General features: G+C 31.3%; 3 protein-coding genes across 6 annotated transcripts; 2 read left to right on the forward strand and 1 right to left on the reverse strand.

Moving 5' to 3' along the window:
• The first annotated feature begins 544 nt into the window (after positions 1-544).
• Positions 545-1,981, forward strand: LOC108751372 (general transcription factor IIH subunit 3). The gene is made up of 6 exons (XM_018491494.1): positions 545-602; positions 704-1,200; positions 1,288-1,410; positions 1,503-1,638; positions 1,772-1,808; positions 1,896-1,981. The coding sequence occupies exons 1-6, from the start codon at positions 593-595 to the stop codon at positions 1,969-1,971; spliced, it is 879 nt and encodes a 292-aa protein (XP_018346996.1). The 5' UTR covers positions 545-592; the 3' UTR covers positions 1,972-1,981.
• A 156-nt stretch (positions 1,982-2,137) lies between these two features.
• On the reverse strand, positions 2,138-3,544 carry LOC108751327 (anaphase-promoting complex subunit CDC26-like). The gene is made up of 2 exons (XM_018491432.1): positions 3,449-3,544; positions 2,138-2,490 (listed from the first exon to the last, which is right to left on the reverse strand). Exon 2 carries the CDS (start codon positions 2,484-2,486, stop codon positions 2,265-2,267), a length of 222 nt encoding a protein of 73 aa, XP_018346934.1. The 5' UTR covers positions 2,487-2,490; positions 3,449-3,544; the 3' UTR covers positions 2,138-2,264.
• LOC108751326 (inhibitor of growth protein 3-like) lies at positions 2,750-6,513 on the forward strand. Of its 4 annotated transcripts, XM_018491429.1 has the most exons (7): positions 2,750-3,078; positions 3,224-3,467; positions 4,309-4,380; positions 4,553-4,912; positions 5,159-5,582; positions 5,919-6,120; positions 6,182-6,513. In XM_018491429.1, the coding sequence occupies exons 2-7, from the start codon at positions 3,440-3,442 to the stop codon at positions 6,296-6,298; spliced, it is 1,203 nt and encodes a 400-aa protein (XP_018346931.1). In that variant the 5' UTR covers positions 2,750-3,078; positions 3,224-3,439; the 3' UTR covers positions 6,299-6,513. The 4 variants fall into 4 exon arrangements, with proteins under 4 accessions (XP_018346931.1, XP_018346933.1, XP_018346930.1 ...); XM_018491431.1 differs by lacking the exon at positions 3,224-3,467; XM_018491428.1 differs by lacking the exon at positions 2,750-3,078 and having other exon boundaries at positions 3,098-3,467.
• The last annotated feature ends 8,830 nt before the right edge of the window (positions 6,514-15,343 follow it).

Raw genomic sequence — 15,343 nt, forward strand, 5'->3', positions numbered from 1 at the left:
CTTAATATATTGATGTCGGACGTCGAATGTCTGATGTCGAATGTCTGATGTACGTAATATGAATCCTACATTTCAAGTACGCTGGATTTATTTGAAGCGATCTCGAATAGCTCTCGAGAGACAAAACGAACAACATTATGAGATCTGGTTTTTATTGCTGCACTTTCTGAACTGGTATACACAGTACAATAAGTTAAAATGAAATAAATATGCGTTTGTTTCATTTCAACAATCAAGTTATTGCTCCGATTTAAAATGCAGCAAAAATAGACTTATGGACTCAATTGTCCGGATCCGCGAGGGCTCGCTGTTATTGGCTTATTTAGAGGCTTATCATCCAATAGCAGCGAGCGCTCACGTTCCTCAACAGTTGAATGCTGAACGTAAATCACCTGTTAATGTGATCATTTAACCATTAGCATCAGTGGCGTTGTGCTGCACTGTGCAATGGTGATTATATATGAGTTTGATATTTGTTTATTATTAACTTCTAATTCCACATAAATGTAAAAAACAATAAAAAGTTTACAAAAATATCTTATAATTAAAAAATAAAGAAATTTCTAATTTAAAGAAAGAGAATTCTAACAAAATGTCGACTGGTATGTTAATGTTTTTATATGCAATATGTTATTTTGCAGAATTAAATTGGAATTTATTTGTTCGATCTTTGTTTATTCATTTACTTATAAATGTCCTTCAGAAATAGAGACAAGTTTGTTGGTGATCGTTCTGGATGTCAATCCGATGCAGCGCATAGTAAAGCAAGAAACCAAGATACTGTCACAGTGTTTAGATTCTACAATTGTTTTTGCCAATGCTCACCTTATGCAATCGTCCAATAATGAACTGGCGATAATGTCATGCCATGGCCATGGTGCTAGATTCCTCTATCCTTGTGAAAACGCAATAGAAATAAGACAGATGGATGGGCAATACGAAAAATTTACCATGGTAGAACGTACGGTGCGTCAGCAATTGCAGCAAGTAATTAATGAAATCTCCATGGATGTTCCGTTGAATGTGGAGAGTCTTATCTCTGGTGCACTCAGTATGGCATTGTGCTATATTGCTCGGTTGGAGCGAGAAAAGGTCGCTGGTCAGAAGTTGCATCCTAGGATGCTAGTGATTACTGCCAGCAATGACTCAGCCACGCAGTACATGAATTATATGAACATATTCTTCACTGCACAGAGAATGGTTTTGTCTCTCTCTTGGATTTTTGTATTACAATAATAGAATAACAGATAATTTGTAACATAAAAACATCCACCTGGCTACTTTCAGAATGTCATTTTGGATGTGTGCAGCTTAGATCAAGAGCTGACACTCTTACAACAGGGCTGCGATATTACTGGTGGTAATTACTTGAAGGTGCCACAGCTTGCTGGATTGCTGCAGTATTTACTGGTGAATTGTGCTTACTTAACTTTATTACTTAATTTTATTAACACAAATGCAATTATTATGTATACTATAATTCATTTTTTTTTATAATTTAGTGGGTTTTCCTGCCAGATCCCAGTGTTAGGTCAAAATTGGTTCTTCCTCCACCAGTCAAGGTGGATTATAGGGCAGCATGTTTTTGCCATCAGGAACTTATTGATATTGGATACGTTTGTTCCATATGTTTATCAAGTAAGTATGAAGTTATATCTGATCAATAATTTAAGAATATTGTAATTAATGTGAAACAATCTAAAAAACAACATATAAACATAATATTAAACATTAAATTTATTTATATTAAAAAGGTATTATCGTTTTTTAGTCTTCTGTAAGTTCAGTCCAATATGTACTACTTGCCAGTAAGTTTTTTTAGCTGATATTTTTTAATTATATATATTAAAATAACATATAAATGATAATTGTGAACTTATTGTGAATTTTTTAAGCACGGTATTTAAGATGCCAGGACCTATGCCAATAAAGATGAAGAAAAAGAAGAAAAACATAGACATTGTCCATTAATTGTATATTTCATACAATTACATTTTGTAAATAAAACTAACGTCATGTAATAAAAACTGCTTTTAGGTTTACAATTTTTTTATCATAACCGGTGTAATTAATTGCATAAAATTGAACAAATTCCTTTTAAAAAAATTATATCTGTTTTAATAGATCATTTTCAAATATGTTTAATATAAACCGTATCTGTGTATAAATGTATCCAACTGTTAAAATCAAAATTATGTTGGAATGCATAATTCGACTGTTGCTTATTCATTCTGTAATTCATATCGCAACTCTTGAATCGGCTGCTATGTTGTAGCTCGATTGTGCGCGGATGGATGTTGCGGCACGTAACCAATGCGTTCCTGAATCTCGCTTTGAGGAATCTTGCCTCCCCATGAGGGTGGATTCATGGACGAGGACGCTTTTCTTTCGGGATCTTTCTTAGACTCGTGTGCTTTCCTTATTTCCTCGTACACCTGCAGATCATCCAAACGCATTTCTATCCGAGTTGGACTTCGTCGTATCATCTCACTGAAAAAAAAAATTATATTTTTTTTACATATAACGAATCTTATCAGAATTTAATTGAAAATAATAATTCGCAAATATAATGTGCGACTTCTGAAACGCGCTTATATTCTCCAAAAAATCAAGAATAAATAAAATACAAATGTACACATCGAGAAGAATAATCGCATAGGACAAAAAAAACCTTGTTTTCTAACTTTCTTTTCCGGTATATAAGCCTAATCTACAATATATTCTTTGTTTTCTATTTTTTATTCTTTTATCTCTTTCTCTTTTTGAGACTATTTTATAGACAGTCGTGTTTTTTTACTCTTTCAAAATTTGTCAACTTTTATTTCAAGCAACAGAATATCAAGAAACATAAGAAAAAGGCAAGAGATGTCTAAAAAGCAAGAAACAAGAAGCACAGTGCATCGTAGATTAAACTTTAGGCCTTTGAATTTCGCTAAAATTGCAAGCGTTCCAAAATTAAATACGCATTCCGGTGATTTCTCGTAATCGACTAAATTTAATGAAGAATGTGGCGGAGGATGATAATATCCCCTTTGATCCAAGCTTCTCGATACGTCCCTGATATCTTCGCGTAATATGGTAAGGTATACTGGGTATACGACAAATATGATAAATAATCCTGAACCAAGGCTGCTTCGCACGAGCCTCGTTGTCGCCTGGCAAAGCCCGTCGTAGGTCGTAGCTGCGACCGCACTCCCTTGAAAATCCCGATCGAACATTTCAGATCGAAAGTCAAATCTGAAAGCGTACTAAGACTTGAAAGCTGAAAGCGCCCCGAAAATACGAATGCGAACTGCGGAGGGACTGGACACGCGCGGGCACGCTTTCGATCGGGCAGCGCGTTTTTCTGCAAACTCCCGCGGAATTTTGCGACTACCCGGCGACGTGCGGCGGCTACTAGTCAAGTATATCAATCGCAGGCAACCGACGGCGCGGGAAGATGCTTTACCTCGAAGATTACGTCGAAAGTGCGTAGGAGAAATGGCACGGCTCGCTCCTAGAATCCTAACCTCTTCGCATGGCGCGCGGCTAACCTAAAACCTAAAAATCACCTAGAATCTCACGGGCCAATTTGTTCCGCGACAAATGCAGCCATTTTTGTTTACGTTCCGCCGACCGTGATCCGCAACTCCTTTTGCGCGTCGACTTGATCGCTGTAAAATGCGACGGGGAAGGCGCGTTCGCTTGACAATGCGACCTCGCGGCGAAAGGTTAGGCGCGATGTTTCGTCGACACGACGAAACGCTTGTTGCTTTGCCAAGATAAAGAAAATAATAAATTATCATTAAGTAATAAATTATTATTTAAATCTGCAATCCGTTTGTCAACATTGAATTTCATTGTACAGAATTAAAAATTCATTAAAAATCTTTCCTCTAAAGTACACAATTCCTATTTACATAGTCGCAATTTTTTTGTTCAATACACTATGAGGATAAAGAGTCATAGAATATTGCCAAAAAAATATTAATTTTATTGAAGTTGGCGTTACTATAAACGAATGAAGTAAATAAAATTGTTTAATGTAAGATCATGTAGCAATTGAAAGACTTGTTGCTTACATTATATTGAATATTTTCTATGATGCAGGTCGACACAAATGTTATTCTGTTTTTGTTTCAAGGCATGTCAAGAAAGAAAAAACATTTGTGTCAACTTGTGACATTAAATGAAAAGACATCTATTAATTGTGGAGATTATTAAGAACAAAGTATAAGTAAATTTGCAAGAATAAATAGTTCAAGAATAATTAATTTGTATAAAATATATAACTCTATCTTTTTACTAATGTCTGTCTTATGATTTCAGTGATCGAGCATCTTCCACAAGAGTTACGGGACCGATTTACAGAGATGAGGGAGATGGATTTAGGTGTACAAAGTATGTATTATTTGATAACAGAGATAAAAATATTGTGATAAAATAACAATAATAAAAAAAAAAACTAAATTATCTGGAGACACTGGTAGTGTTTCGGTGCTAAGCTACAGTGCTGGCACGAGACACGGACGTGCCTCCTTTACACGATAAAACTAATGTCAACTACCTTTAGATTCCATGGATAGCCTGGAAAAGAAAGTAAAGACGTTTTTTTCCAATGCTAAGAAGATGAAACCCAGCGAAAAGGAAGCAGAGTACGAAGCTATCAGAAAAGAGTATTATAAGACTTTGGAAGATGCAGATGAGAAGGTGCACTTAGCCAATCAGATGTACGACTTGGTAGACAGGTACCTGAGGAGGCTCGATCAGGAGCTACACAAGTTCAAGATGGAACTTGAGGCAGACAATAAAGGTATCACCGAAATCTTGGAAAAGAGATCCCTAGAGTTGGATCAGCCACCCACAAATAGCAGCCAAAAAGAAAATCGTTACAGTTTCACACCGAGCAGAACGCGAGATAATCATAGCCATTGTAAGTGTAGTATTTTTACATAATAACTTCATGTAACTTCATGTTTAATTCAAATGGCTTTTAACATAAAAATGTAAAACGCGTTAGTAAAAACTCTCAAAAACGTCAAAATTATTAGGAGATACTTTAGGATAAGCTATAAAAGTCACTAATTATTAATTATAAATTTGTAAATGGAATAAAATTGTAATACATAACAATTTTTAGATCAACAATTTTAATCTCCAAATTTTACGCAAATTTCAGCTCGATCGGAGAAGCGACGGGACTCCAATGCATCTTCCACGTCAGTCGAAAAGAGGTTAGTGATTGAGAAGCTGCCAACAACGACAAGTCTACCGGAGTCACGGCCGGCATCAGCAAATTCCGCGCCTATTATCACAACGAATAGTGTCACGCCGGCACCGGCAGCGATTGCTAATTCCGTGGGATCAGTATGTTATAATCTCGGCCACATCGGCGCCGGTGGTAATGCCATTGCGGCAGCAGCGTCACAGGCGATTGCGGCCACGCAATCAATGCAGCAAGGTAGACGCTCGGCTAGTTTAAAGGCAAGCTATGAGGCTATTAACACTGGTGGCGTACATGCTGCGGAATTCAGCAGGGAACTGGCCGGTGCGGCGCAAACCGCCATTGCCGCTATCCAGGAGACTACAAAGAAGCATAAAAAGTATGTAGAAAATGTGTAATGAAGAAACAAACAGTAATTAAATTTACTCAAAATAATTAAATTGCCCCTTATTTATAAATTCTCTTTAAGTTCCAATAATTTGGATTAAGAGATTAGTCTTTGTTATATAAGGGATACTTCACAATTTTGTATTTTATTTAGTGGAAAAATTTCTTGTACAGTAATTGTTTAAACAACATCTGAACACGGTAGTGTCTCAGCGCTAAGCATGGCGTGAGACACTGCCGTGCCTCCTTTACGCGAGTTACGTCAGATCAAGATTATGGGATCTCAATAAAGGCTGTTCCGATCGAGTTTTGCTATTACGAATTCTAGGAAAGTTACAGCTACTACTGTGCCGAGTTCGAGCGTGATCGCAGCTACAGTGCAACAGCCTGTGTCTCCACCAGTGGTTACCACAACCACGCAAGTAGTGGATCCGGACAATCCGGATTGGACATACGATCCGAACGAACCACGCTATTGCATATGCAATCAAGTTTCGTACGGCGATATGGTTGCTTGTGACAATTCAGACGTAAGACCGTTGATATATTTAAAGTATATATATATATATATTTATAATGATTGCTTTTTAGTGCCCTTTTGAATGGTTCCATTATCCATGCGTGGGGATCACTGCACCACCAAAAGGGAAGTGGTATTGTCCTCAATGTACATCCTCGATGAAAAGACGTGGCGGACGAAAAAACTGATTAGATGAGAAAAAGAAGAAGCTAAGGAACCATGTTGACCACATTAAGAAAGCATCGCTGCTACTACCTCTTAGATACTGTCTGTCAAGTACCAACTTAGTTAGGAAGCTGTTTTTAGCTCTGATTTTGTATAACTTTTTTAATGTGCTGTTTCGAGTCCGCGTCATTATCTTAATCTTCGGTCTTCTCTTTTCGTAATTGACCGAGTATAAAAACAATAATATTATTCTATTAAAATCTCGAACATCTAATGAGTATATCGAATTGAGAGCTTTTGTAAACATCTCAATGTGTTTCGCATACTGCCGTTACCTCCGAGCAATAAAAAGCAAGGTGAATACAAGATTAATTCAGAAAATATAAGAATCATTATAATGTATCCTTCGATGAGTTTGAAATTGACTGCTTCTCCTCAAAAACTTAAGAGTTATTGACTCTTTAATGAAGAATTTTTCGACAAATTGTAAATTGAATAAAGAAACTCCATTTTTTTTAAATAATTTTAGATGAGTCTTTAGTTAAGTAGAAATTTAATTTTACGTAAAAAAGTTAAACCTTCAGTGTTTAATATTGAAAATAATAAATTTACTTTTTTGATGAAGAAAAACTGAATGAATGAATTTTGAATTTGTGTTTGAGAATAGCAACTGTTTGGAAGCCGCTTTATAAACGAACTACTAATTTCGAAAGGAGAATTGTAGCGAATTGATGTGTAAATAAAATATCTATGCAAGGTGAATATTGCCAAAACGAATGATTACATTTCTTTTCACATAATTAACCATTCTTCTTGTATCCATTAGCATCGTTCGAATTTATTTCAACTTTCAATGCTATAAAATCACGAGATGTTCATAATATGTTTCGAATTTTATTTCTTGCATAAAAATACTAATTCAAGATATACATTTATGATTGTTTATGAAATTCCTCGGAAAACTTTATAGTTACGTATTATATTAATTTTGAAGACTATCCTCCCCTAGTAATCTCCCTTTATATATACACAATAATTCTTTCTTAAAATATTTAATAAGCAGAAGAAAAATCATAACAAAGTGAATATAATTATGGAAATAATAACAGATATTTCCATAACATATTTTATTTTTAATTCCATTTTATTATCGCAAACGACTTTCTATTATTAATAGATACTACATGATGTGATATATTATTCTTTTATCGACGACTCAATTGTGAAAAATCTTTGTGGATATTAATTCTATCTTGCGAAATATATTCTCGGAATTAATGGATATCCTGCCGAAGCTTCGTGATATTTTAAAATAATTGTCTGATATTTATATAATCAGTTCTTATATTTAAGATCACTTAAATATAGTTTGAAGATGTTATAAATCAATCACAGAGCTGTGTTAGCATCTTAAGACATTACTTAAGATGCTTTTTTTAAAATAAGAACCTATTATGAATATTGACTTTTGTATACACGTTTATATTTTTCTCGTTCGAGATATCGAATTGTAAAATACAAATTCTCGCACGCGAAAATTGCTTTCGAACTCTAAGCTTTTACTTGATGCTTGCCATGCTCTTGGAATCATTTCATCTTTATTGTTTATCAAATATTAAACAAGAATAAATAGTACTCGCGTTATGAGTGCCAAATGGAATGCAGCTCTAAATAAATCCTGAGAGCGCCGAGAGTTTAAAAGCAGAATTGTAACGAATCGATTGATATATAAATAAAGTGAATCATATAACAGAGATGAGAGAGACACCAATATAAACATTTTATGTCGATTAATTGCTATTTAACAGTCTATAATTCGAATCTCTTGTCTTTAATATATCTTAATCTTTCTTTTTCCATTGCAAAATCATTGGATGCAGTTTAACGCACACTCCATTTCGCATGAAAATAGTTCTTAGAAGATTTACTTACAACTGCTTGAAAATCTTTTCTAGTATTCATTATTTGCGTCATTCTTGAAGATGGGTAGTTTGGGTAATTTCAAACTAGAGAAAAAATATTGGAACCACATAAAGATATTACATAGCAGCAATAATATTATTATAAGTAGCAAAATGTACATTGTACACATTTTGCATTCCATTTCGCTGTGATGCGTTTGTCGCTTCAAGTCACTGAAAAATTTGGGTAAACCACCGTAAACACACCGTACGCGTGATTTATTATCGTGATCTCGGCAACTCGATGTACGAATTTCGAATTTTACCCGTACTTCTCCATGTCAATACTTTCCCGAGATTGACAAACGATAAGAGCTGCTCGACGTTCAAAGTGATTTATATCCGTTTCTATTCGCATGTTTATATTTACGTTCTCAGCTAGAATATGAGATTTGAATTCTTGTACATACGCGTAGAAAGTGGCTGTTTCAAGCAATTTTATCCGAGTAAATTCCGGAGGTATCGATTTTTGAAAAAAGATCTGATTGTTAACAAATAAAATGAACAGCACACAAAGATAAATTCTAGGTAAAATCAATCGCATTTTTTTATAGCCACTCTTTTTATATTTTTAAACGCATTCCGAATCTATTATAGCTTTAATCCTTTTTTATCTCATTACAAAATTATTAGATATGGTCAATGAACGTTCCGAACTTCATTTCATGCACAAAGATATGAATTTAAAATTAACTTACCAATCGCTTGAAAATTTTTTGAGCCTTTTCAAATCTTTTCAAGTATTTCCATCATCTCTTTTGAATATGAATTGAAGTTTAAGCATAAGCGTGTGATCACTTAAATCGATTGATAAAGAATACCTTTGCTCTGTCAAATCTGTACCAAAACCAATGATGCGTTAAAAGATTGAATACGAACAAGAAAATAATAATGATGTCTAAAGTCTCTATTTCGTCATTTTTGTTATTAGTTGCTTGATTATTGATTTAAATTATGAAATAATTCGATTAACACTGTCAACAAAAATATTACTTATAGATATTAATAAACGATCGAAATTTTTATGCATTCATTAAAATCTTAAATCAAGATTTACTTACAATCAAAATTTTCCAATTTTCTTCTTCGAATATTGTCAGATACTTATTTCTTAGAAAACGATTCTTATAGAATGAATTGCTATTTTTGAAAGAATAAGAAGAATAGTCAAATAAAGCAGAAGTACGATAGCGCATACAAATATTAGAAAGATACAGAAAATCCGAACGACGTCCATTTCATAATCAGTCAGTATTTATTATCTCAGTTATCGAGAAACTTAAATTAATGTCATATACACCATTAACAATAGTCACCAAACGCGCAACTGATTTATTATCGCGATTAGCAATTTTTTGAGAAGCTTGCAGAATAAATGGTTCGTATATTTGTCAATACTTCTCAAAATAATTTATTGTTTCACCGCGGAAAACTTTGCAACGAATGATCGTGTATCTGCTTTTGCGTTAGTATTTATATTGTTATTACACTTAGGACACATTTCTCTCTCTCTCTCTCTCTCTCTCTCTCTCTCTCTCTCTCTCTTTCTCTGTTTTTCTCTTTTTCTTTCAAACATGAAATTAATGAACAAAAATAGTATAGCTAGAATTTTTAAATAATTTCTAAAAAATTTCAAAATTTTATAACTATAAAATTACAATAGTTCGGTGACAGAAGTCAATATAAACAGATTAATAAATATAGTAAACTGTGGCGAGATAAATGCTTATTGTCGACTATTTAATTGTACGACAGAATCTTAGAAAACAGGCATAATACCTTTTGTATCAATATTTTCCAGAAATTGCAACATTTTCGATAAAAGTTTTGGATCGTATGTGATTTTTCGCGTTTTTATTTATGTTATCTTGAAATACTAATGTAAAATTATGATTGCAACAATTATTTCTCGAAATCATTTCAAAATCTGAAAGAATATCTGTCGACTTCGAAAAGTTTATAGAAATACTGGAAGATTAAATAATATATTGAAAGATAAAATCAGAGCCGCTACATACGTATAAGACATATAAAAGTTATGCGTTTCGCGCATATCCATTCTTGGAATGCATTTTATCAGGGCGAGGAGCAGCCTGATAAAAGTGGACTGCAAGATTCACGAAATGTTGGCATTCCAAGAATGGATCTGGATCCTCATGGAGGAAACCCGCGAAACGCATAACTTTTATATAGAAAGCACCCGTGGAAGCCTCAAGAACATATAAGACATCTTTGTACAAAAAGAATTTTATCCTTTCTTTTAACATTTTCATTTATCTTTTAAATAGATACTTTTTTAAAATAATGTTTTAAATATTTTTAGGAAGGACATAATTTGTTCATTTTTATTCTATGGTAATTTTGTAACGTTTTCCTAGGGTGGAAATGTGAAAAATGAAAATCAAATTGAAAATTATATGAACTTTAAATACGAAGCGCCTTACAGTTCCGAGTGTTAAGATGTTGAACTAACATTCATTTAAATTAAATTAAATTAATCATATTGAAAATTATATGATTGAAGTTAATAAAACACTTTTTCACTTTTTACATTTTCATTCTATAAAAAAATATTACCTGATCAGTATTCTGGTGCTAAAATGGCGTGATATATGGTACTGATGATCTGTATGTACTGAAACATTTTAGTAATATCGGGAAATGGACAGCTATCTGATTCGATTAATGATTTCAGATTTTGTAACACAATTTCTCGAAATTGATGCACGTTTCGCAGGAAATTAAATTTGACTGAAGCAAACACACGCGATTATAGTGTTAAAAAAATAGAGAACTGATTTTTATAACTTAAGCTGTTGTGCATTATTCACTACGAGTACTAAAAATATCTATAGTTCACGTTTTGTATACTACAGATTTTCAGTATCCGCAGTGAATAACAGAACGCAGCTTCAAATTGGAACCTTTCTTGTTAATGTGCTCTTATTCAGTACACAACCTGCTTGCACACCTGCTTGCGGCGGCAGTGATTGATTGTTTAAATATATTAGAAGCATTGTTCAGTGCTTATAATACTCAAAAGTAATTATCAGTATTAAATCAAATTTCTGTTAAAGAAAACTGTAACAAATTGTTGTACCAATAAATGACGAACTTGTTGAGACAAAATATCACTATCAAAATGAATGATCGTACTTAATTCTATTAATCCAACTTTGATGTTGGTACACAATACAATTCATATTTGTCTCATTTTAAATCTGCAACAAGTTTCTCAGTCAAAACAGGATTAAAATTTTTTCTCGTTTAAGAAAGCATCAATTTGAAAATTTTGAAATTTACTTACCAATTATTTATAAAAACTCTTTCGAAATTCTTTCGAAATCATGTCATTCAATTTTATCAAAACTTCCGAAAACTTTATTAAATTGTAATTTATTATAATATTTTTAATTATATTTTATCAAAGTGAATAAAAAGCTATAATTAACAAAATAAAATACAAGCATAATTGTTACAGTATTTTATTATCGTCCGTACGTTTATATTATTTCAAGTTGTCGAGAAGCTTTTAATAGTGACTGATACCTTTAATATTGACGATTTCGGAAACTTCTAAAAAGTGATCTACTTTGTGTTACTTTTTAAAAATTAAAGATAATCTTTCCGACAAGGATTATACAATATTTGAAACCCTTTGGAAAATATATTTTTTATGTTTATAATTTGTATAACAGTGATGCCTTGGTTCACGTTTTATATTTCATCTCTGAAATATTAGATAAAAAATTTGAATACAGAGTATAGCATAATCGTTTTTTGAAAATCAATCTAAAACATAAAAATTTTTTTAAATTAGAATTGTGATATATAATTAGTGAACACAATTTAGAGATAAAGTATTTACAGAGGTAAGTCATACATTCAATGATTTATCATCATTATAATATTTATAACAATTTAAAATAATCTCAGCTTTAATATAGTCTAATTTATATCTTTCTGCATGCCATAAGTTCGATGAACACAAGAAAATACGCGTTAAATTTTCTTTTCATAAAAGCATCAATTTTAGATTCACTCACCGAGTATCTCGAATTTTTTTACAATTATCCATGTCATATTCCATTTTATTACCTCATTTACTTCATCGTTATTCAATGTCAACATAATCACTGCAGTTATAGAAAAATATGTTAATACTACAGTTGGCCACATGATATATCGGATCATTATTTCCTCAAAATAATACTTAATTAATAATGTCAACAAGAATAATTGAAATAAAGACAGAAAATAAAGATAATAATTATTTAAAATCCACATTTTATCAATTTATTCTTTCAAACTAGAGCTTACGTTAACGATGTTAACAATAGACTGAGACATGTGAATTTATTGGTCGCATTCAGCAGACTCAACTGTTGTGGAGCGGATCCATGAGCGCTCATTGCTATTGGTATATTCTTCTAGATCGTCTAATAGCAGCGAGAGAGTGTTCATCGCTTCGTAACAGTTGAGTCTGCTGAACGCGACCATTGACAAGCTTACAATTCGTACTTTGGAAAGTCCTAGAGAACACGGTCTGCTTCGCATCAATGTTTTCCGAAAATTGGCGCGAATTTATCAAAAAATCTTACTAAGGATCTCTTCGAAGATTTGAAAATCATGCAATTATCCTATACTTATAACAATCACATATTTCGTCCGCGTTTATATTTAAATTTATCTTTCCTTCATGTATAAATGATATACATATATTGGGATGTAAGTAAACTAAACTTTGCAGAAATACAGGATTGTTTCAATAAATTATTTTTGTTCAATTTAATCGAATGTCATTTTATTATATGTTCTTAAAGATGTATCACACGTACAAAGTCCCTGCAAAGAAAATTAAATTTGAAAATGTGTTTAATACTTTAAATACTTTAAATGAATTTAATACTTTTTGTATTTACACTTCAAATAAACTATATAGATATGAAAGAATAAGATTACATTTTTATTTAATAACATTTTTGTCGTTAATTTATTTTATTTGTTATTATTTTATTGTTAAAAATTACAATTTTAAAAATGATAGCAAAAATCATTTTACTACGAAAATATTAACGTAAGATTTACTAATTGTTTTTAAATTTACTATTCTTCATCTCTATTGATTATAGCAACCAAAATATGCATAGGACATGTTTTTTTTTGTTTGACTAATAAAGAAATAAACTAAATACAAATTTGTTTTATAAGAAATTATGCATTTTGAGCATATATGTTATAGCATATTTTGCATATTTCACACATAAGAGCATATTTTTGCATATTTCATATATAAAAATATATTTTTGCATATTTCGCCTACAGGTGCACAATATTTACATATTTTACCTATTTTTATTGTATATTTCATTGTTTTCTAATTTAAATTTATGATTAGTTTTTTCTGTATAGTAATGAATAGGATTTCTAAGATAAGTTTTTCTCAATCAGAAATATGCTACAACATATTTTATATTTTTGAAAAAGAAATTGATTAGATAAATGATTCCCACACGCTGCGATGCATTGATACTCAGTGATGTCAAAGAAATCACAAAGAGAAAAAAATTTCGCGCTTTTACGTTCAATCTTCTATATTTCTGTCATACAATACATAACATCAAAAACTCTCTCTCTCTCTCTCTCTCTCTCTCTCTCTCGTCACCATAAATAATATGTATTTGTTTAATTTTAATGCCCCGTAAGACTAATTAAATTTTTTTAAAATGTAAACAAATTTTTTTACTTCGTTATTATAAGTAAAAAACTTAATTAATAATTTGAAAATTTGTGCGATAAAAAAATAATTTTTAAATGCATATATTCCTTTCTTTAAAGCATTTTTTTTCAATTTCACAAAGCATATTTTAGACGCTTAAAAAGGGATTTTTACAGCATAATTTTGGAATATATTCCTTCCTTTAGAACATTTTTTCAATTTCACAGCATATTTTAGGCGTTTAAAAGAAAAAGAAATTTTTACAGTATAATTTTGGTTGCCTTAGTGGCGATTAATATAATTATATTAATATGATTAAAACCAGGATTGGGTAAGTTAACTTTTTTTTAAACTAAGAGTTAAGTTAAAGTTAACAATCTTAAAAATTTAACTTAGTTAAGATACAAGTTAATTTATAATTAAATTAATTGAATTAAAAGTTAAGTTAATAAAAAAAATAATTAAAAAGTTAAAAGTTAAATTTGCTTTTTTTAATTTTTTTAATTCGTGACTCTAGGGTTTCTCTATATTTTATTTACACGTGTTGTTTATATATTCTGTTTAGTATATAAAATTCGACTATGAATACTAGTCTGTGGTATAACTAAAGCTTCAGACACAATACGAGAGAGTAATAAAGAATAGCGATAGTAATAAAGAATAATAGATTTCAACCTATCAAAAACTAGATACATCGAAATACACGGTTTCTGACAGATTGAAATTTGAGGGTCGATTGCGTAATTTGAAATGAGATGAAAATTACAAAAGTGAGCAAATTCACTAGAATATTTATAATTTTATCATAAAATCATTTATAATTTCAACACCTAGTAAATTTGCTCACTTTTATAATTTTCAGCTCATTTTAAGTTATCGCTATTGCCGCGTATTATGTCTAAGACTTAACTTTAAAGACTTAAATAAAAAATTAATAGTTACGGATACAATGTAACTAAGTAAAGTTAAAATTTTGACTCACGATGTTAACGATATACTGCACTGTACAAGGGATTTATATCGAAATTTATATCTACAATTTGATTGCGTGAACTTCGAAAATCTTTGATTATTTTCGATTAAATCAATAATCCAGTTTGTAACATAATTACAAACATACGCAGGAAGCCAACAAACCCAAAGTAATAACAATGTAAGGAATTCATACGTAATGACTTTTATTAAAATTTCGCATTCAGTTGCCATGTTCAATGTTTTAAGTCGAAAATTATAGTCTCTATTACCGATAACAGTTTGATGGCGCACATTTCATATGATTATATACATATATCTGCTGCAAGCGCTTTTTGCAAAGTATATAACATAACTTCAAAAAATATTATATTTATTTAAAGAAATATTGGAACTATTATTATTTTAATTTTATA

The sequence above is a fragment of the Trachymyrmex septentrionalis genome, unplaced genomic scaffold, assembly GCF_001594115.1.
Source record: "Trachymyrmex septentrionalis isolate Tsep2-gDNA-1 unplaced genomic scaffold, Tsep1.0 scaffold44, whole genome shotgun sequence".
NCBI classification, from domain to species: Eukaryota; Metazoa; Arthropoda; class Insecta; order Hymenoptera; family Formicidae; genus Trachymyrmex; species Trachymyrmex septentrionalis.